The 22,580-nt window shown below is 33.5% G+C and overlaps 1 protein-coding gene across 2 annotated transcripts in view; it reads right to left on the bottom strand.

The window, feature by feature from the left end:
• Window positions 1–3,677: 3,677 nt before the first annotated feature.
• The window catches only part of LOC130891848 (multiple epidermal growth factor-like domains protein 8), a 35,235-nt gene continuing 16,332 nt past the window's right edge, over window positions 3,678–22,580 (bottom strand). The window contains exons 12-24 of one of the 2 annotated variants that reach the window (XR_009058961.1): window positions 22,032–22,418; window positions 20,276–20,642; window positions 19,989–20,133; window positions 19,623–19,907; window positions 16,543–16,812; window positions 16,033–16,409; window positions 14,744–14,948; window positions 12,573–12,730; window positions 10,529–10,781; window positions 8,952–9,236; window positions 7,233–7,591; window positions 5,955–6,143; window positions 3,678–3,918 (exon numbers count right to left, since the gene is read on the bottom strand). Coding sequence is in view for 1 of the 2 variants with exons in the window: in XM_057796882.1 (XP_057652865.1) it covers window positions 3,752–3,918; window positions 5,955–6,315; window positions 7,233–7,591; window positions 8,952–9,236; window positions 10,529–10,781; window positions 12,573–12,730; window positions 14,744–14,948; window positions 16,033–16,409; window positions 16,543–16,812; window positions 19,623–19,907; window positions 19,989–20,133; window positions 20,276–20,642; window positions 22,032–22,418 (3,619 nt within the window). In the remaining variant the exon portion in view is untranslated. Of the gene's footprint in view, window positions 3,919–5,954; window positions 6,316–7,232; window positions 7,592–8,951; window positions 9,237–10,528; window positions 10,782–12,572; window positions 12,731–14,743; window positions 14,949–16,032; window positions 16,410–16,542; window positions 16,813–19,622; window positions 19,908–19,988; window positions 20,134–20,275; window positions 20,643–22,031; window positions 22,419–22,580 lie in introns of both variants that reach the window. The other variant, XM_057796882.1, reaches the window with a different exon arrangement.

The following is a 22,580-nucleotide window of genomic DNA, read 5'->3' as shown; positions in this document are numbered from 1 at the left end:
GAGTCATCATCAAGTACCTGTATTTGAAAGGGTTAAGAGGTAAGCAGATTTACGAAGATATGCTTAATAACCTTGGTGATCAATATCCTTCGTATGCGACGGTGAAAAATTGGACTGCAAGCTTCAAAAGAGATTGAAGATAATGACCGATCGGGAAGGCCAGTTTCTGTGTCAGTCCCCGAAAATATCGTTGAAGTTCATGACATGATTTTATCAGACCGTCAAATTGGGCTGAAACGGATATATGAAGCACTGAATATTTCATCCTAAAGCGTTCATCATATAGTTCACGTCAATTTTGACAAGAGAAAAATTGCTGCAAAATGGATCCCCAAATGTTTGAATGTTGACCAAAAGCGTGCAAGCATCGCGTTCAATCTGTGCTCGATTTGAAAACGATGTAGACTTCTTAAGCCAAATTGTTACTATGAATGAGACTTCGGTACATTTCTACGATCCAAAAACAAAGCAACAATCGATGGAATGGCGACACTCTGGTTCTCCAAGACCTAAGAAGTTTCGTGTCCAGCTATCTGCTGGAAAAGTTCTTGCTTCAGTTTTTTGGGATTGCCATGGAGTTAATCATGATTGATTTTGTAAATAAGGGTTGAACAATAACTGGAGATTACTATTCGACATTACTGACCACTCTACGGGAAAAAATTAAAGAAAAAAGACGCGGAAAGCTATCCAAAGGTGTTTTGTTTTTGCAGGACAACGCCCCTGCACACAAATCTCATGTTGCCATTTGAATTACTGGAACACCCCCCTTATTCACCAGATTTGGCTCCGTCCGACTATCATCTCTTTCCTCAACTAAAAAAAAGTTTAGATGGTCGTAAATTTTCTTCTAACGAGGAGGTAATACCAGCTGTGGAAGTCTGGTTTGCAGAGCAAGAAGAAACATTTTTTTTGAAAGGTCTAGAGACGATGCAGGTTCGCTGTAACAAATGTATCCAATTAAGAGGAGTAATAAAATATTTTGATATTGAAAGTTTGTTTGGTTCTATAGTAAGCTAAGAATTTTTTAATATATCCTCGAATCGAATTCCCGTCTGTCTCCCGGTTTTTCCTGATTGGTTTTCACACTCTCCTGGTTGGAATTTATTGAATTTACTATACTTTTATAATTAAGTTGGAGTTGCTGGAACCGTTTGTGATATTCATACTGAACACACTGTATATACTACCAATAAACCAACCGTCACAATTACACTGTCTGACGCGCGTTTCGATAACCAAGTTATCGTCTTCAGAGACTGAAGGTTTATCGAAACGCGCTTCAGACAGTGTAATTGTGAGTGTTGGTGTAGCTTTTGTTTTTTTTTGCCACTCAGTAGGTTTTATGTTTTTTTTAGACTCAAAAAAGTTTAAAAATATACTTTATTATGTTGTTAACAAGATCTGAGACTTTCAGAATGATTAAATTATATTTACTAAATTTCTTTATTTTTCTCATAAAAATTTGCACTTTCCCACTTTTGAAAAATATGCTCCTAAAATCGGATAAGTGCTCCCAATATCAAATAGGGAGATAAGGTGCAAATATCGGCTAGAAACAATATAAAAAATATTTCATTATAAATTTAATGATGAAACGTGATATTAAAAAGAATAGTATAAAAGTACAAAACAAATAAAACAAAAGAAAATAGTAAACTATCATAAATCAACATGAATCTTTTTTTTTGGCGGATTAGATCATACAAAATTGTCTTTTCTTCTGATTATTTTTAAATAGTTTACTTCTGGCTGCAGAAGTCACACGTGCAAATCTTCCAACCTTTCTCGTCACATCCAAATCAAAGTTCATGCGCCCATCTAATACAAAGAATGCATCTTATCCAATGCTCTCCATCTGTATCATTTTTTACGGTTGATAGCAGGAGACACATTCTTCATCCGCGCTGTCTTCATCATCTGTCGATATCCAAAATCTCATTTTTGGGGAGGTTTAGCTTTGGCCCTTTTTCCTTGCTTGAATAACTGTTGCTTGCTACAACTTTTCTTCATTCCAGATTTATCAGACTTCTTCATAGACTCTTTCTTTGGAATATCTAATCCCTTAACCATATTTGCAGCCATTTTTCCTTCAACTTTTTGATTTGGTGTTCCAAATTTTTCTTATATGCGAGCTAGTGACAACTGCGTCTTTTCAGCAGGGCGTCCACGCTTGAGATTGGACGATGGATGTAAAACAACATGTCCTTGAAGAGTTGCCTTCTTCTATGTCAGTTTTAGGAGACGCGGCTGAGGAATGTGGGGATGAAGATGTCGAGGCTTGCGGAGTTAAAGATGTTACAAGGCTATAAGCTGCAGTGGTAAATGTTTGGCTTTCTGGATCAGTAAATCTACTAGTCGGAATCTTGAAATCTATTCCTATAAAATGGTATTATACTACTCGTAGCAATTTGCAGTATTGCAGCTTTGGTATAAGCTTTACCCTTTAGTTCTACGATTTAGTAGGAGGTTAAAGCTCTGAATGGGTTGTTAGAAAGCCATGGTTCAACTTCCTACGAGTAGAATGCTTTGAAAGGGCTCATAAATGCCACGTCCATTAGCTAGAGTTGTGGTGAGAGATGCAGATGATAACTCAATTTTCTCTGGTCTTCAAAATTACATAAATATTTCTTACATGTGTTTTATGACTTAAACTTAAACTAAAACAACTGGGATCCTCTGGGGTAGGTTTGACGTAGTCTATGAAATGCTGTAGAGTGTAGCCAGTCAGTAAAAATATGAGCTTGAATCCATCCAGACTTGTGGTATCTTAGATGGTTCCTGGCGGTGTGCTATCCAAAAGTTCAGACTTCATATTTTGCCTAGGAAATACTGTAAGTGGATGAATAAATATCCTCTTTATTATGCAAATAACGTATCCAACCTGTTTTTTTGCCTTTTACTGCAATGACTTTTGACCAGTTTATGTAATCTTTTTGTATAACGCCTTATCATGAGTAGGCATTCCTTATAGAGATTATCATAGAATTTAAAATATGTACATTATTTTATTCACCAATTTTTTGTAGGGAATCGTACACTAATTATTTGCGTATAAGTGATTCTTCATTCAAATTTTCAACCAAGATCTCCTTATTGACAGAAAATCCTCTTTTGCTGTCGTCCCACTGCCATGGGAAATTATTAGTAGTTGCACCACTTTTTTACTACAACTAATGTTTTCGATCATTTCCATCCAAAAATCATCTACTATATCACATCTGGAATAGTTTTTCATCTTATTTAGAGTGACACAAAATGTAAAATGCTTCAGAAATCAGTTGCACGGATTGTTCTGGATCGCTACCAGTGTTATTGGGATTGAAGATAATCATTGTTAGTTTTCTCTGCATTTCTCATACCGTTTATCAAAATTTCATTTTTTTACACTATCATGGGACATTTTGATATCAAACGTATGAAAAACCATCGGATTCGTCCAAGAAAAGAGTTTTTCCATCACAACAGTGTGTCTGTTTATTCCTCCACTATTTTTGTAGAAAAAATAACCGAACTACATTAAGATTTACTTTGCCAAATACATTCATAGAGAGATCTGTGATTTAACATCCTTGGGAAAAACTGTATATTCAGTTTTTTTTTATAGAGTGTAATTTATGAAAGTCTCTCAAGGTTAAAAAAACAATATTAACAAAGGATGTAAATAATTAAAAAGATTTGGTTTTTCTTTTATATTTTCATAAATAATAACAAACTTAAAATATGTAAAATAAAAAAAACATATAAAAACTTAAAGAGGCGGAGCGGCATGTATAGATCGCCTCCTTAAAAATATTCTTCCACTTGTTGGAAACTGTCTAGCTAATAATATCAACGACGATGCTAATGCGAGCTTCACTGAGGTTTTGTCTCCTGGTAAACTAACGAAAACGGTCGCCACTGCTGCTACATTATCATCTAAAAAAAATCTAAATGTGATCAAAAACATTTAAAAAAAAACTGAAAAAAAATATATTGTCATTTATTGTGTATCTTAACATTTTTATTACAAACTTCTGCAGTAAACAAAACAAAACTTGATCTATGGGGAGACCTACCAACTGTGTAATTTGTGTTAGACTGTTTTAATTTGAAATCTAAAAAGGCAAATACATTACGTAGAGATATTGATCTTGAACTTCTATAGGTTTTAGTTTTCGGAAAAGTCGTGCCTTAGTAGCTAATTCCACTAGCTTGCGCTTCTCAAAGGAAAGGAATCTCGATAATTTGACGTTAGAACGGTGGAATTTGAATATTGACTTACAAAAGCCTCGGATCACCACTTATGTTACAGACTAGAAAAACCTTGATCCATTTGGGCAATAGAGAAGTTTGTTTCCCACTCTCTCATTATATCATTAATTGCAATTATCTGTGGTCTGCTTCTAGGTATTTCTCGAGACAACAAAGTTGGTACGATTTTCAGCACTAGTATTTGAGCGCTATTTGTGATAAGCAACATTACATACAGGGCGTTTTTAATTCAGTTTATAAACATAAATCAATGTCCACAAAACTTAACTGTGAATTTTGACGTTTTTCCTACATCGAATCATATCGCTAGTTAATTTACTTCCTATTTTTATAGCCAATAAGATTTTCTCGAATGTTCTCTTATTTGATAACTGCATAAACATAAAGGCTAGGATCAAGTTATCGAGAAAAATAATAATATTGATAATAAATACAAAGTTGCGAAGTTAAAATCTAATAAATTTTTAAACCTCATCCCGTAAGCATCCGAAACAAATTACCCAACTGGAAACAATAACAATAAGTGGCACAGAGTTACTCAGTCTCTCATATACACATGTGCTTAAGAGTACTTGAATAAAAACCTCGCTAGAAAACACATTTACATTCTCTCCGATAGCCAGGTGGCCTTGAAGGCTCTGAAAGTTATAGAGTATACTTCGCAGCTAGCTTGAGAGTCTAAAAACACTCTAAAACTGAAACAAAATAACACTAATGCGGCTACCGTGGTATACCAGGTAATGAGGAAGCAGACCTCAATGTGGCCTCATAAGATGTCACATCACCATATACGGAATGGATGGCGGTAGGAGATAGAGAAAAGCCTTACTGGAGAAACAATCCAAACCAAAAAACAACCCATAGGATTCGTAAATATATCAACTAAGAAGTTTAAGTCTCAAGATGTCCAGGAACGACTTGAAACTGGTGGTAGATCACTACCCCGTCCAATATCACCTGATATGCGTGGCAGAAGACAACTGCGAGTAAGTCATAGGAAACCTCAAAACATCTGTGAATATTGAGATGTAGAGACTTGCACAAAATATATTGTTAGGTATAGTTGCAATGCAACTAACAACCAGAACGAGGCGAGTTTGTCAATATTGTTTTTCTTCTCTCAAATTTTACATAAAATTTAAATACTTCTTGCCAACGGGAAAAATATCCATCTCTCCAAAGATTTGTGGCATTACTCTATAAAGTTTATAGAGTTCATTTTAACACAAATTCAATTAATTTGCAGTAAAGCCTGTAATGAACTGACCAAGACCTTAAGTCCCATATTTTTGTTTTTCTTTTCAGTTTGATGTTCTACAGCTTTTTGACAATATTCTTTGGTGTTATAACTGTTGCATTGTGACGAGTACAGTCACAATACGGTGAACTCTGAATGGTATACGACTATTTTTCGGCCAAAAGTCATTGGAGAAATTCAGAATACTTCAAAGAGAAATGATTCTTCACTACTACGATGCAATCACACCACTGCTGGAAGAATTGAATTTCTATCTTCTTCTAATAGATCGCGTGGTCATCTATTTTCAACAACAGAAGAAGCCTTTTTGTGTTCAAAATGAATATTTAATAGTTTTTCCATTCTTAGGGAAGAAATTTATGATGGATTTTAACGTTTTTATTAGAGTTTTCTATTAGTTTATATTCAAATGCCTTATAGTACAAAATAATTTCAAACTCACCTGTTGGTTCAACAGCAATCGGCCTCAGATCATAATGTGCAGTTTTCTTAGGTTTAGTTTTGCCGTTAAGGTTTAATAAAATGGTGGCGAAAGGCCTCTTTGCCATATGCAACATTTCTACGACATGACGCCTTCTAGCTCTTCGAACGTCGGCTGCCTGTTTTGCTTTCCAAGCAACAACACATGCTGCTAAAAATAAAAAGAAACAAGAGAAAAAGACGGAGAAGAAAACAAAAAGATCAATATGAAGTTGGTCTTGACGGGAATAGACGATACCGTAAGCCACCTTTTTATCGGAATCAATTGGTTCAAGAGCCTGGAGAACCAAGAAGAAGCGAGTTGTTTCCAAGCTATGAAATTCCTGGAATTGAAAGATACTTTAGAGATCATAGACTCAATGTTTTTTTTTCAAGTTTCCCTGGATTAAACATTGGCATCACAAGTTTTTTAAAGAGAATATTATATTTCATGGAGAAAATTAATATACATGGTGTGTGAGACTGGAAACACTGTAGGTAATCTGACAACTTTGTTTATCTCGTCAACTGTGAGTTGCAACACTGGAGAGCTACCACATTATATTTCCCAGTGCAAACAGTTGAGTTGTGTTTTTAATAAAAATTTTTTATTGGGGAACATTTTGGAACCAGGTCTGGTAAATCTGGGAGTGCGACTTTCAAAAATTGAATGAGGCAAGAATCATTTCATTAGACCAAGAAGATGTGGAATATCAACATGATACAAGGAACATCTTTAAATTCGAAAACTGATGAAAGCTTAGATAGTGTGAGGGCTCTTGTGTGATTAGACCGTCATCTAACGATAATCGTGATGGGTGAACAGTTAAATTTGTGTCATTGTACATCAAATTTTGACAGACGCTTTAGACATGCAAATAATTTGTGCCAAAATGAAAGAGAAAAAAAATTTCACAACTGAACAAGACAATTGAAGAAATATCTACATTGATCTTAACAAGAGGATTTTCAAGAATCGTGATTTGAGTCCTTGTGACTTTTCCCAAAATAGAAACATGTCTTCAATAACATCATTTTACAACTCTGAAGATTTTAAATCCTGACCAGTTAAAATCATACTATTTGAGGACTTCGACGCTGCTAAAAAGAGTGGTAACGACTCCAGTGTATAGTTGTCCAAAAGAACTACTTTAAAGGGGATACCATTGTTTAAAAAGATAAAGCTGTCGTAAAAAATCAGTCTCATTACTTTTCTCACACACACCTAGTATATTAGAAAATTGATAAAACACAAACTTACCTCTGGCAAGGTAATAACCAGTCGATCTTGTAAATTTCTAACCAACAAAAGTGTCTTTGGTTGCCATATCGTAATATAAGTTCTCAATCCCATAGCTTCCTTCTCCAAATACATATCTTTCGATTTCAAAGTCCCATTCTCCCAATGTCCATACATACTATCTATATCAACATCAATAAAACCACTGGTATTGTTACGACTAGCCACGTAAGTGTCATCATGTGTGCTCATGAAGACATTTAATTTGCCTTGAGTTACGTCAACAATAATACGAATGTCGACATTCATAAAACGAGGCTGGATAACGAAGAAAACTACTTCTCCAGGATGGAGCGGGTTAGGTTTAATTTTACATTCATCTAAAATAGAAAATATCATACAAATAACAAAAAACTATTATTTACAAGTGATGTTAGTTAAGTCAACTCCACTTAGAAATAAAAAAGAGCCAATATAGATAAGCAAAAAAATTAATTGCATTGTCATAGCATTGTACAATTTTTTGTATACCCTCCTTGTAGAATGTTGCCATCAATACAATGAACTTAGAAGTAGCATTTTTGTTCAGCTCGTTGTAACTGTTGTACCTCTGATAATCACGAAAAGCTTTCAAATACCGAATGGTCATAGCAAGAGGATATGGTAGGTAACAAGAATCGCTTCATTCCAGATCCGATAGGATCATCTCTTATACAATCATATTTGGAAATGGAATATAAATGGCCCTCAGTTCCAGTCAAGTTTTAGATGACAAAAGATGGGTAGATTGAAGAATATTAGAGATAAGCAAGATGTATGGAGGAACCATAAGAGAGTAGCAATAATTAAAAATTAAAGTTAGATGGAAGAAGCAAATGGTTTAAAAGCCTACTACAATTATGCCATGAGAAATATATGATCACCAAAAATCTAGTTTCCAAAAAGGCGCCTGTACACATAGACTTAAGCTAGAAACTCAGTACAAAACTAAAAATTCCTCTATAATAAATTTAGAGTCAGATTTTAAAGAGAGTCAAATGCTTCCTGATTGCTAAGGGAAAGTGGCGATTCAAACAAAAACAACAATCTACATAGAGCTTTAAAAGTGATAGCATCAAAATTTGTAATAATTGGCAAAGCACTCTCCTGAATTTGTTACACTAAAGTGAGCCTCCGCTGGGTACATGAACACTATGAAATGGAAGGGAACTCTAAAGCAGAGGATGCCAAAGAGACGTTATTGTCACCTTCAGGTTATGTCATGTCAAACAGAAGTGATTGTACGACATCTAAGGCCGATTTGGCCAAAGATCAATAAAAAGAAAACAAAAAAGATAATAAGAATCACGAAACAATCCCGAAAATCATTGAGTGATATTGGACATTGTACTGTTGGAAGAAGACTTCAAAAATGAGCAAAAAGTATAATGGAGAAAAAGAGATGATCAAGCATCTGCTCTGCCAATGCCCTGCCTTAACAGAAAAACGACTTGAAATACTAGGAAACGACACAGTAGATTATCTAGAAGAAATAGTAGCCAAGCGAACTTATTAGAAAAATTGGAGCCTAACTAGAGAAAAGAACTTAGAGGAAACAAAAATTAAATTAAAAACGTAAAAACTAGCTCGAAAAAAAAAAGAAATTTTGCCAAATATACAAAAATTTATACTCGTACATTGATGTTTTTTAAATTAAACATTAAACGTTAAAAAAAATGAAATAAACTCATCTTTACTCACCCATCGGTTTGGCATCAAAACACATTTTATTATCCACATGCATTTGTTTATAACACTGATGACCGGATGTTGGTGTTCCTAAATAACCTTCTTTGCATTTAGAACATTGAACCATCCAACAAGGATGTGCTGAATTTTTGTCAGATACGCCTCTGCAAACATCACTTTCAGTATTGTTTTGACAGTTACACTTGTCTCCGTGAATAGGATCACACGTATCACCATGACCGTGACAGTCACATGGACGGCAAGCGTCTCTATGATTTTCGCTCCCACGGAAATTACCTAAAATAAAAACATAATTATACAAGTAATCTAAATTTTTTACTCCAATAAATAAACTTTTGTGTTCCGTATAATCTTTTTTTGAAGAAATGTAAAAAATGTATCAATATCAATATTAGATTTCACATATAACAAGTTGTAATGGATTCTGGAGCACACTGAGGTGGAGGGAAACGAAATAGCTGACAGACTCGATAAAGTAGGGGCAGAGAAACCATTTTTGTGGTATCAGCTACAGAACAGTAAAAAAATTATTGGAAACAAATGTATATAAGGGTAAAACCAGTTATTGAGACAATCTACAGGGGCAAACACTCCTGGGAAGCTATAACCAAAGAGGATCTGCTGAATGTATCAAACTAGGCAAGAGCAACCTATGAATACTAACAGGAGTCCTGTCAGAGCATTGTCGCCTCAATGGACACCTGAAGGAGACTAAAACTCTATTCACATTATCTCGAAATGTGAGACACTACAGGACTCCAAAGCACTACACTGGGAGCGTATGAAATAGAAGTCGAATATTTCCGGGCAATCATCAAGGTTTTTTGAAATAAGAACTTCCACTGTTGATTTACAATATGATCAGCACTTTTTACATGGTTTTACAGTTTCTATATATTTGAAATGAAAAAGCGAAAATCGTAAAATGATTTTTCATCAAGCACACATATATATCTTTAAACAATAAATACCAAACAACAAACAAGTTTTTTGGCCAATTTCAACGATCACTTTCTCATTTGATTGATATTTCTTTCCTTATAGCATTTCAATCAAGGCTGGGAAGAACCGATACTCGCTGAGGACCAGATCTGGAGAATTTGGTGGGTGAGGAAGCAATGTAAAGTTGAATTCATTGAATTTGACCAATAATGTACAGTAATAGTCACTGTATTTGTTTGTAACTCTAAATACAGAGACCATAACCTTGCCAGTCGATTACTTTAACTTCACATATAAAATGGATATGAACGTATTCATAAGATATCTTCGGGATATCAACTATATTTTTCAATTGGATTTTTTTATCAAGTATCATCGTGTTTGTTCGACTATGTTTAAACCTAACCAACTCAATCAATGAAAACTGATTTTCCTGAAGAGTCTTTTCATTTTTTAGTAAATCTAACAAACAAAATATTGGTGGTAAAATTTTGACAGCAGTAATTCAAGGAAAAATTATAAAAATCTAATTTGTTAGACTAGGGACTCTTATTAATCGATGCTATATATCAACAATATCATATTCACTGATTTTTCTGTTGACCACTCTACTATAAGTATCTTACCTTTAATGCAATCATCACATCTTGCACCAGATGTTAAATTTCCGCATCTAAGACATTTTGCATTAGCTTTTGGTCCTTCTTTTAATGTTTTATTCAAAAATTCGTAATCTATATAATCTCCAGTATCAATCTCGGTACTATTATCAACACAAATAGAACTATGGCCATGACAATAATCGGAGCAAGAGACACAAACACCACCATCAGCTGGGTCTCCGACAAACAATGGTTTACACTTTTCACATTGGGCTCCCTGTAATAAAAAAATATTATACAGGATATTGATTCTTGAATACGGATTACGATTAAAAAGCTTAGAATTCAAGTAGAAATTATTTGAATGTCTAATTTCGAATATATTATCAATTGTCAGATAGAACTTTGAAATATAACATTTTTTGGCGACCATGACAGGACACTGGAAACACGGAAAGAGCAAAACTTGCGCTGAAGGTACAAAGAACCAGTTTCACGAATATTTATGATGAGATTCATGAAATACTGAACAAAAAAGAGTATTCAGTGAAAGTGATAGAAATCCATAGTAAAATGAAGATACTTAAACAGAAAAAGAAGCTATGAGTGAACTGAATTTAGTAACAATGGAAAATTTATTAACTTCAGATGAATAATTAACCTCTATTACTAGAGAAGTAGAAATTGTTGATAAATAACTGATAATTGATGATAGAGAAATTGAGTCAACGAAGCCTGGTAGAACAAAATAGTAAGATTCAGTAGATAGTACAAAAAGTACAATTAAAGAGCCAGATATGGAATTTAAAAAAATTGGATGAAACTTGAAACACTGGCTGGGATTTAAGAGTCACTTTAGTAAAATTCATGATGGTGTAGAATTAGATGATGACGATAAATTTCAATATCTGATACAAGCAACTGCATCCACTAGTAGAGCTAAACAGTTGGCAGAAAGTTATCCTTCTACAAAAGAAAATTACCCAAAAGTAATTGAGAAGTATGTTCGTAGAAGAACTAAATTTAGTAATAAAAAAATTTCATGATAAAGTAAGAGTCATAGTTACCAGCTTTAAAAACTTTACTCCTAGTGTGGCAAACAAGTTGTTTAAATAATGATTATCAAACATTGAAGAATAGGTTGGACAATATATTGAAGTTTTATACATAAGGAAATCCAAAATGAAGAAAGAATCGCATTAGCAATATCTGGATTTGACAAACAAAATAAATTTAGAATTCCAACAGTATCGGAATTGTTATAGTAAGGCGTCACAAAAGGAAACTAATTTTATATTTACATAGTTCTGTAGAATGTCCGAAATCACAAACAATGAACTTTAAAGAAAAAAAGAAAAAGGTAACAATATTGTGTTTATAAAACCCAGGAAGATTGATGTACCAGAAGAAAAGAATATTGAAAGTTCTGGAATGACTTTAATGAATCAAATACAAACACTAACTATTAATTTAATTCACAAAGATGATTGAGGAAAGCTTGAATTTTGATTGAATAGAGAAGCAAATAATCATTCATTGCTTAATGGTAAGGGAGATATCAAAGTAAAAAGTTTAAATGAAGAATTTACTTTCAATTTTGAAGCTCTCGACCTACATGTTATATACCAGTAGGTGAGGGTATTTGGATACAAGAGCTTAAAGCCCTCCTATATCAGGGCCAACTCCAATAGTCGGTCCTTTCAAAATTTGGATAGGAAAAAAAATTACAACAAAATTATTTATTTATCGTGTGTATATCGTGTGTACATCAATGAATTCTATAAATAAACAATTATCAGAATTATGAAGTCTCAACACTGTAGGAATAACATTTCCCTACAAAAATAAGACCCGTCTCTAACGCTTCAAAACGACAAAAAGAGAAGCTCTAAAATTTCAATTCCAATGTTCTAATTTCGAATATATTATCAACTGTCAAGTACACCTCTGAAATATAACAGATAGTTTAGAGTAACAGTAACTATTTAATAAGAAATTCCAAATAAGTGTTATAAATAGCGATTGGTTAATGAGTATAAGTACTATTACATTAATAAAAAGAACTCACCATTGTGTTGTTATGACACACCAAGCATTTATCCAATTTATCAGGACCCTCACAATTAGCATGCCCATTACATTGGCACTGGATGCTGCAGTTAGCACCAACATACCCAAAGTCACAAAGGCATTTATTAGGTTGAATACATTGACCACGAACACAACCTAGTAAAGCAAGCCAAAACAAACTCTATTAACAAAATGCACAATAAATTATCGATATCAATATTATTATTTTCTTTAATATATTTCAAATATAGATCATTTAAATTAGGGTGAAAAATTTACATAATAATGTGTCAGCACTATGTGTTTGCTTTTATAACTTGACAATGTGAAGATGGGAGCGACCAAAATTAATGATCTGAGTAGAAGAAAAAACCAGAAATGTTCACTTTATTACAATATCGCTTATACTTATTTAGCATTTAATCACTAGTGTATATCTTGTCATCGTATCACCAGTAATTATTATACATTTGCTTTTCGAAAATCAAAAGTGTATTGGTTTGTCAGAAATATTCAATGAATGAACAGAAGCCCTTCCAAAATAAAATACTTGGACAAACCAAAGATCAAATTGATGAGGTTTCCCTAACATGGCACACAATATTTTCTTCTTGTTCGCAGTAATTAAAGAAAACCTGCATGGGTACTGATTTTCACTACCACAAGAAGCAGTTGATGCATTTAAAAAGCATGCTTAGATGGGTTTGGCTGAAGATAAACTATTCAGTTAAAGATAAACTGCTCTTCGTACCCTAGATGGTGAGCGTATGTGAAAAAATCACGTTTGAACAATTGCTAGGAAAGCAATGATAGCTTGCAAACGTGTAGCTGGTAAGACATGGGGCTGCAGTCCAAAATACTGCATTGGAAAATTTGGAATAACTGTGAAACCAGTAATTATGTATAGGACAACAGTCGGGTATGTAAAAAACTTCAAGAACAGCAATAGGACAAGCATCGGCAAAATTCAGAGTATCTGAATCAGTCTAATTAAGTAGATTTCACCAATAATGGCATGATTAATAAATAAGCACATAAAAACTTCATAATAAGTAAGTAAATAAAAAGGAAATGTTGAATATACGTAGAAATACTTGCAAGTCATTTTGATAGTCAGGCAATTATGAAAATATTTAGCTGTCATGTCATCGACTCAGAGCTAACATAATAATAACCGAGTCTCTTTAGTGTGGTCAGACTTGACTCGGAAACTTCTTGTGGTATAGGAAAATGCTCCTATACGAAAGAGTTTCAGAAGCAAAAGGAAAATGAAAGTTAAATCTTAAAACTACCATCAGATTTAAAAAGTATTATTATTTGAGCAAAAAGAAGCTACAACTTTTTATTCGTTTCCTTCCAGGAAGCACATGATGAGATTAGGCTTAGTAGTGACATTCTGAGATAATATGGTTCTAGAACGTTAGAAGTATGTACATGAAGTGCTTTGGACAAAAAATCAAAATAAATTTAGTAAATTTGTGGTGATACTTTTCTAATATCTTTTTAACTTTGCTTTCAAACTTCAGTTGTAGAATGTAGATAGAGGCCGTTTTAGCAAAGACACTGAGGTTTTATTAAATTCTTCGAATGGAGTAGGATATCGTTAACAAATAAATTTTTTCAAAAACTGGAATATTAGATTTAAAAAATAAGAAGTAAATACAGTGCCACAATAAGTGAACTAAGGAATACTAACATATTTTAAGAAGAACACAACATGTCTAATGATATGTTACAACGTGGGGAAGCAAAGATCTAATCTTTTTAGAGCCAGCACATATACTAGAATTCATTAGAACTCTGGAACTGGAAAATAAGCTGTAGATGTCTATAAGGGGCACAAAACCACGAATTATTTTGAATTGAGTTGCTAAGACTTGAGTTGATTGGCTACAGTTGTCCAAGCATTCACTTTTTCTAAAGTAGTCACTTAAATTGTGAGTTGGGTATAAGAGTAATACTGAAACATTTTTTAAAAAAACGTTGGAAAAGATTCCAGTCAAAATCCATTCCTTACACTCTATATTGTTCAAAAAAAGAAAACAATATTGTCCAGTTGCTAATGAGCCGTTAATACAATTAGTAATTAGAATTCATCAAACCTCAATTAAAAAAATAGCGACAGTTTTTTTTTTCATTAAAAGCTCTTTAATTAAATAAAATATTCACCTAATGGGCATACAGGTTCACAACCATTAAGGCCAGCCTTATATCCTATTCCACATTTACACTCAAAACCTTCATCCAAATCGACACAAATTTCCGATTCTACGGCACAGGTATGATGACCATTATTGCACTCATCTTCCGGTGGGCATTTCACATAGTGCCAACTATATGTAACGTTGTTCAATGGTTCGACGTCCTCCACTTCCTGCAAATGTTATCACAAATATTTGCCATAATATACGATACTAATCATTATAATAAGAGGTTTTATCTCATGCAAACACATAAAAGTTACAAATTTTGGAAAACAGCTATGAATATTGAAAAAAGAGTGCAGGGAGGGTGCAGGAAGTGAGGTTTGACATGTTGAAATAAAAACTGAAGAAGTAGACGAAAAATAATTGAAAAGACATGCAAACCATGTTCAAGGAACACCTGACCCCGTTCCAGCAGTCTCTGTCTCTGTAAGCAGTAAGGAAATAAAGCAGTTAATGCAGTTTCTGTCAGACACCTTCGACGAGCACGAGGATGTCATTAATGATCTCATAAATGAAGTAAAGTATTTGAAAAAAGAAAACAGCGAATTGAAAGATCTAGTGAATATGCTTGAAGACAGATTGGACTACATCGAGTAAGTGGAGAAAGCAAATAACTTAGTTGTCGCAGGTATCCCAAAACAAGAAGAACAAAAAAAATCGTTGAAAAAGTCTTAATTGGACTTAAAATGGAGATCCAGGACGATGGCATACAGGAAACCCACCAGATAATTTGAAAGGATGATTCACCAATACTTGTCAAGCTCAAGATTCAAGCAGGAACTATTAAAGCAGGTAAAACAAGGTAAAGGAATAAAATTAAACAAATGTGAACTATTGGGATTAAGTAAGAATATATTTTTCAATGAAGATCCCATGCAAAAAAATCAAATTTTATTCAAAAAAGCCTGAGAATCTAAAAAGAAATATGTGCTATGTGGAGCATATGTTGCCAATGGCAAAATATATATCAAGATAAAATAAACCGATCCACCGATTAGAATCAGAAGTAAGCAAGACAATAAGTTACTATCTTTGAATTGAAAAACAAAACCAAGGACCTAAACATTTACTGAAATGGCTGTGTATAAAAATCTGAACATTTTGTACATTTTATATATAAATACTAAGTCTAAGGAACAAAATAGATGATTTACATGACATTATTCAAGCTACATAAGAAATGATACCAGATATTTGTAATTGATTTGAGGTCTGTAATAAATCAATACATAAAAAAAATTATTAACGCACCCCTACTTTTCTATGATTTTCCAAAAATACTTCCTCGCATGTACCCAACAATGGTCTCTCGTTAGATCCTTCGGTACAGAATCCTTCTCCACTCAAACCCGGAGTTGAGCACCAGCCGCATGGTGCATGTTTTAAACAGCTAGAGCATTGCGTGAAGGAATTACAAGGCTCGGGACAATTTTGGCGGTCATCAGGGCGCAGTACTAATCCACAAACACCGCCAGCGCAATAAACGTCTTGGTAAGATTCCGAAACACATTCGTCCAGTTGAGTTGACCATCGACAATCTGAATTTTCAAGGCAAGAGGAGCATGTTGAGTAATTGATACAAGGTTGGAGACAGACGACTACTGCATTGGCTTCGGCTACTGGACTGACTGTTGAAAAAAATATTTTTTTAAAAAAAAAGAAACGTAATATAAAACTACAACAAACTCCTTTGCTGCATTTCTCACACTTAGTTTAGTTTTATTCTGAATAATGGTTCGTATTATTGAATTCACTACTAACCTGGCATACACTGTCGCCTGGAAGAACTCCATTCACATCCCGGCATTTGATGACATTGTAAGCAATCTGTAGCTGTGCATTTATTGAAAGGGCAACTTGCTAAAGTTGAATTACAATTATTGGCATTACTGGAACATTGCCCTTGGCACCAAGAACATGAACTTGATTGTATACATACTGTACAATCTTGTATTGTAGAACAGTTGCTGGGCATTGTTTGATATATGTTGTACAAAGAACATACTTGGCTCTGATTGGTTATTAGACTAGCTAAAAAATCGATAATTCTATTTGTAAATAATCAAATGATGATTTTAATTTATATGGAACTTAAGGCGATTGGAAAAAGCTCTTCAAGTACGAAAACTATGTTTTATTTCATTATCCGATGGTCTATAGTTTAGAAAACAGACCAAAAATTAATACAAAAAATCGCCTTGATATTTCATAAAAAGATAAAAAAAAAGTTGTGACTGAGATTTAGGTCCAGTGAAAAAAGTCACTCGGCACCAGATCGAGACTATATGGTGTTTTGTTCGAAAATCACCCATTAAAATTAATAAAGGAGCCATTGAGTCACACGAGAACTACGAGTTGGATCCAAAAAATTCCAGAAGGTAGTATCCCTCTTCGTTTGTGTTGAATATCTCTCCCTAAGCATCACAATATGCATCTGTTTCTACTTCTTCTGTTATCTCTCCACTACTATTGGATATTGGCGATCACATTTTCGTAGGCTTCCCTGTCCGTCGCTATTAGAACCAGATCTCCTATATTTCTCAAACCTGTCCACTCTCTTATGTTCTTCAACCAAGACATTCGTTTTTTTTCGACTCCCAGTTTACTATCCATCCTACCCTCTCTATGAGTCGAAGAAGTCGGTACTTTGGACCTCTGAGTATGTGACCCAAATAGACTGTTATATTCAGAAGAATTTCTCTGTATTTCCCTATTTTTCTTAGGATTTCTTCATTTCTCACTTTGTAAATCCATAGCATTCGATTATAGCTTCACATTTCAAACTCTACTAATTTATTGATTTCCGATTTTTTAATAGTCCATATTTCCATACCATTAAGCAATATCGTCCATTAAACATCTAATGTATCGCATTCTTAATTTCAAGCTAATATCTTTGTTGGTTGTTGTTGGAGGATATTCTAAAATTTTAAAAAATTGTTATATCATATGTTCTTAATTTTTTAATACCTTCAATAATTTGTGATGTGGAAACTTGTCGAAAGCCTTTTCTTAATCAACAAAGCATAGAAGACATCCTTCTGCACGTCTCGGCAGTTCTGGACCAGCATAAGGATACTGAATGGAGCTTCTTTTTCCCCATTCCACTCCTAAAGCCAAATTGAGTGTCTCTGATGTTAGCTTGGCATTTTTTTGTATATTCTATTATGTACGATAACATTTAATCCGTGACTGATTAGACTAATTTGTCGATATTCACTGGCTTTCTTTGCATTTTTGTATAACTTCTGGTTCCCAAGGAAACAGTTGCCCTAATCTTGCACTTCTTGGGATTTTTTTTGCTTTTGGTGGATCCCTTTGGGGAATGTGACTTACCATATTGTGTTACCACATGTCACAATGCATTTTAATAAATCTTTTCCAATAGTGCTGTAATGGTCAAGGAACTTTTGGTCGTATGTGTGATGAAGTAAGTGCAAACTTGAAGATCTTGAAACTAGTTGATTCAAACAGGAAAATGACTATTAGAGCCTAGCAGAGAAATATAGCCGACAAATGAGCCTATAGCTTTTATGTGATAATGTGTCATGTCACAAATAGCTTTGAGTCAAAAGTTTTTGGGGGTTTAAAATCTTCATGACTATCCACATCAGTGTTAATATATTCAAAGACATACAAATTCTTCTTCCCAGAAATAAAAAAAGCTAAAAGGGAAACGTTTTGATACCATTTCTGATATTGAGAAAGTATAAAGTATAAAGCGATTGAATGAATGTTTCTAGTCATGGCTCCAATTTTGGGACAAAGGCGTTACTTTGAAGGATATTTATCCAAAATTTTCCAACTTTACAAAGTTTTGGGTAACTCAAAATATAAAATAGAATAATCAGATATCTTTGATATATTTAAATTATTCTTTCAAAAATGACGTTCTTAATTATTGTAATTCATCAGTCACTTCCATTGCATAGTAACTCTAAACACAGTAAAATTACTTCAACAATTTTCTCTCCCAGTTCACTTAAAATTCTCTTCCTTTACTATCCCCAGGTGAATTAATAATTTGTTATAATTATTTATAATTATAATTATAATGTAGTAATATTTCTTCATATTTCCCATTATCAATTTGTAGGATCACCACTAATCATTGATAGGATGTCACTGAGAGCTGCAACATTTCACTTTTTAAAAGACAATACTTATATATGATAGTGATAATAAGACAAGAGAATTTATTTTTTGAAATATTGCAGCTCTTAAACCCGAGGCCGCACTGCAGGAAGATGAGTAAGATGGTGGATGGTAGATACTTGCTTCGCCACCATCCAGCTATTTGTATTTGTGAGTGAGAGACTACCCTAGGGAACCGCCTGGCGTCTATCCACCCATATCAGTCATGTTTCATATTCCATCCTGGTAGCCTAGCGAAAATGGAAAGTTGTTAAAATAATGGCCATTTGGGTGGGACCCAGTAGATTCGTTAAGGACGTATACTCTCACGAAGGTTGCCACCTCAAATTGTAAGTAAGCAACCACGGTTTTTTTATTACACTATTTGCAACTATAATTCCCAAAGATTATTTTTTTCGCAACTTTTGAGAGAGGCATTATTTCCACTCGGCAGTCAGTTGGATACTGGCTTTATTTCACTGTGTTCAAGATGTATCTACCCTTCACTATCCCCTTTATCATCTATTCTCCATGCGACCTTCGAGCACCCTGCAGTTCTATGGTCTAGTTCTGACTTAGGAGTTATTTAGTGAACTTCTATTAAAGGTTTTGTACTATGCAGAACTTTATATAAAACTTATATTAAAAAACTTTTCCATGTGATTCCAGCTTAGATAAATAAACTAGGGTAGAAAAGATAGATTTACCATTTTCGACAGTCTCCAAAGTACATTCCTTAATATTAGAATGGCATTGTTCGGAAATAATATCATCGCCATTTTTATAGGCGCAATATCCGCAGCCTGACATATAAAGGCAAGTTGTTCTTCTTGGCAAGAGATTACATAAATCAGTCGGTAATTCAATTCTAAGCACAGTGCTTTGAGTATCTATCCCCCATCCTCCTATTGTGTATATAGCATCTCCGTCTGGTTCTACCGTCATTCCCTGGGCGAAAGTCTGAGTTGGAAACGGACCGACTTTTTCAATATCTAAAAAATTATTATTCAAGAATAAATGTACAAAAAATGTGAAAAACGAGGTATTTTTATTGTTAGAATTATAAGTCTTACCACTTGACATTAGGTTCATCCATCGATTGCAGTTATAAGAGTAGGCATATAAGGTGTCAGTGGTATTCCATGGATAAATTTTTCCACCCATCACCATCATGTAGTCTTCTGTTGTAACAGCAGAATGGAAAAATCTGGGACGTGGCTAAAATAGTATCAATTCAATCACATAAATGTTATTGTAAAATATCATGTACTTTGATGGACTAACAATAACTATTCTGACTATATTTCACGTTTGTTAAAATGAACTACTGCAACGTTTGGGAGGTAAATATGAAACTTACCCAATGCACTGACAATCCCAGATTATTCAGCTGTGTCCAAGTCATATTCTCATAATTGAAAATATACAAATTATTAGAAACAGTAGTCAGCTGACGTTCGTAAACCATACCACCAAACACAAACAAGTTACTGCTTTGTGAATGGTAAACAGTTGTGTGTCCGTAAATTCCCAGAGGTCCAGGTCCCCTAGTATTTAGAGGTATCCATTGTTCTTTTCCAAATTTATAAGCCCAAACGACATTAAGAAATCCAGTTTGAGGTGATATACCTCCTATAAGGATGAGACTTTCTTGAGATTTGTGATAAGTTAGAGTATGTCCAGAGAGTGCGGGCGGCCAAACACCAGTCTTTTCGATTTCACTCCATCTTTTAACATAAAAATAAAATTGTATTAAACAAAATATCGAAGAGTTTGCTGTTGATAAAGCATCAGAAAAAATTTCAATTTTCAAAAAAAGTGGTGTAACTATAGGTCTGTCCCAACCTTTAATCACAAACATATTTCTTACAGTTTGCAAATCATTTGTAAAACGCATAGGGGTAAGACATTTATTTCCTAATCAATTTATGCTTTAGGTTGGAACTTCTGATAAAGACCTCACTAAAACAATTTATTGTAAAAGGTACCTAGAAAAACCTCTACCATCAACCTTAACCACACCAAAGACATCAAAAAATAATGTCTTGATGATAAGGCAAAATTTTTTTGATGTTTCGTGATTCGTTAATGCAATTTTGTTACTCATTGTGGTTTTCTTCTGTATATTGAAATTTTAATTTATTTGTAGGTTTATTTAGTTATTTTTATGTTTGTTTTTTAGTTTTTACAAGTTTTTGTCTACATATGGTAACAATTTGTTGACAATAAAGCATTTCTCTTTATGTTTTATCGTACTAATGATCATTTAGTCTATTTTCTAAATACTGAGAAGTCTGCCTTATGTAGACAGGGTCACAATTAGTACAAGATACTTGATATATATTCTTTTGTTTTTGGTTTTTTAGTTTTAGTTTAGATTTTAGTTTAGCGAAATATTTGGATAGTGTATTATGTCCTTTATGAACTTTTATACTATTTATTGAAATAATTAGATAGTTGTTGGGAAAGTTCTTGTACATATGGTAAGGAGAAATGTTTTATGTTTCGTTTATGTTTTGTTTCATAATTGATTATAGTATCTGTTTATACTTTTTCTGGAAAATTTATTTCAATAAAAACATGAAACATTTCTCCTTACCATATGTACAAGGACTTTCTCAACAACTCTCTAATTATTTCATTAAATATGATATTAGAATAATTCATAGGGGACATAATACACAATCCTAATATTTCACTAAACTAAAATCCAAACTAAACCTAAAAAGCCAAAAAACAAAAGATTATATATCGAGTATTAATTGTGACGCTGTCTTTATAGGACAAACATCCCACTATTTAGAAAATAGACTAAAAGGTCATCATACGATACAAAAAATAAAACTGCATTAACGAACCACGAGATATCAAAAAAGCATAAATTCATTTAAAAAGATTCTTTCAAAAATTATCAAAAAAAAACTAATTTTATAACAGAAGACACCTAAAATCAAGACGATGTAAAAACATAAAAAAAGTCTAAGAAATAAGAAATTAAAGAAAAGTATCAATTATTACACAAATAATATTCAAAATTTCAATTTTCCAAACGATCCTTTAAACATTTCTCCAACTTTTAATGACTATGAATATTCTAATTAATGAAATCAACTAACCTTTGATTTTGAATATCAAACTGCCAAAAATCGTCCAAAGTCCTATTATGATAGTTTTTATGCTTTTTAGAAAGTCCTCCATACACATATATCGTTTGCGCGTGTCCAATGTCTGCTCCGTGGAAATACCTGCCCATTGGCATTTTCGCATCTGGGGTCGATTCTATAGTGACTTGCATCCACGTCAAATTTTTTGTGTCAAAAAGTCTTACGTCGTTAAGTGGTCCATGTGATAACGAATAACCTCCAAACATCCACAGAGATCCTCTACGATCAGAAACTAAAGAATGCCCGAAGCGGGGTAGAGTTTTTCGGAAGTGTTCTAAAGAGTCTGATAATTTTACTGTGTTGAAGAGTTCGGTAAAAATCAATTGAGTTGAAGATTTCCTGCAAAAAAAGAAATAAAGAATAAGGTAATATACTAGTTGGTCCATAATTAGTAAAAATAGTGCTAAAGAATTTTCATTGAGGAGTTCAAATTTTGGTAATTATTAGATATTATGACAACAATTACTGATAGTCGACAATTGCTTGAAGAAATCTTCAATG

This window comes from Diorhabda carinulata, chromosome 3 (assembly GCF_026250575.1).
Source record: "Diorhabda carinulata isolate Delta chromosome 3, icDioCari1.1, whole genome shotgun sequence".
Taxonomy (NCBI): domain Eukaryota; kingdom Metazoa; phylum Arthropoda; class Insecta; order Coleoptera; family Chrysomelidae; genus Diorhabda; species Diorhabda carinulata.
The sequence above is the reverse complement of the archived record's forward strand: the minus strand, read 5'-3'. Positions and strand labels throughout refer to the sequence as shown.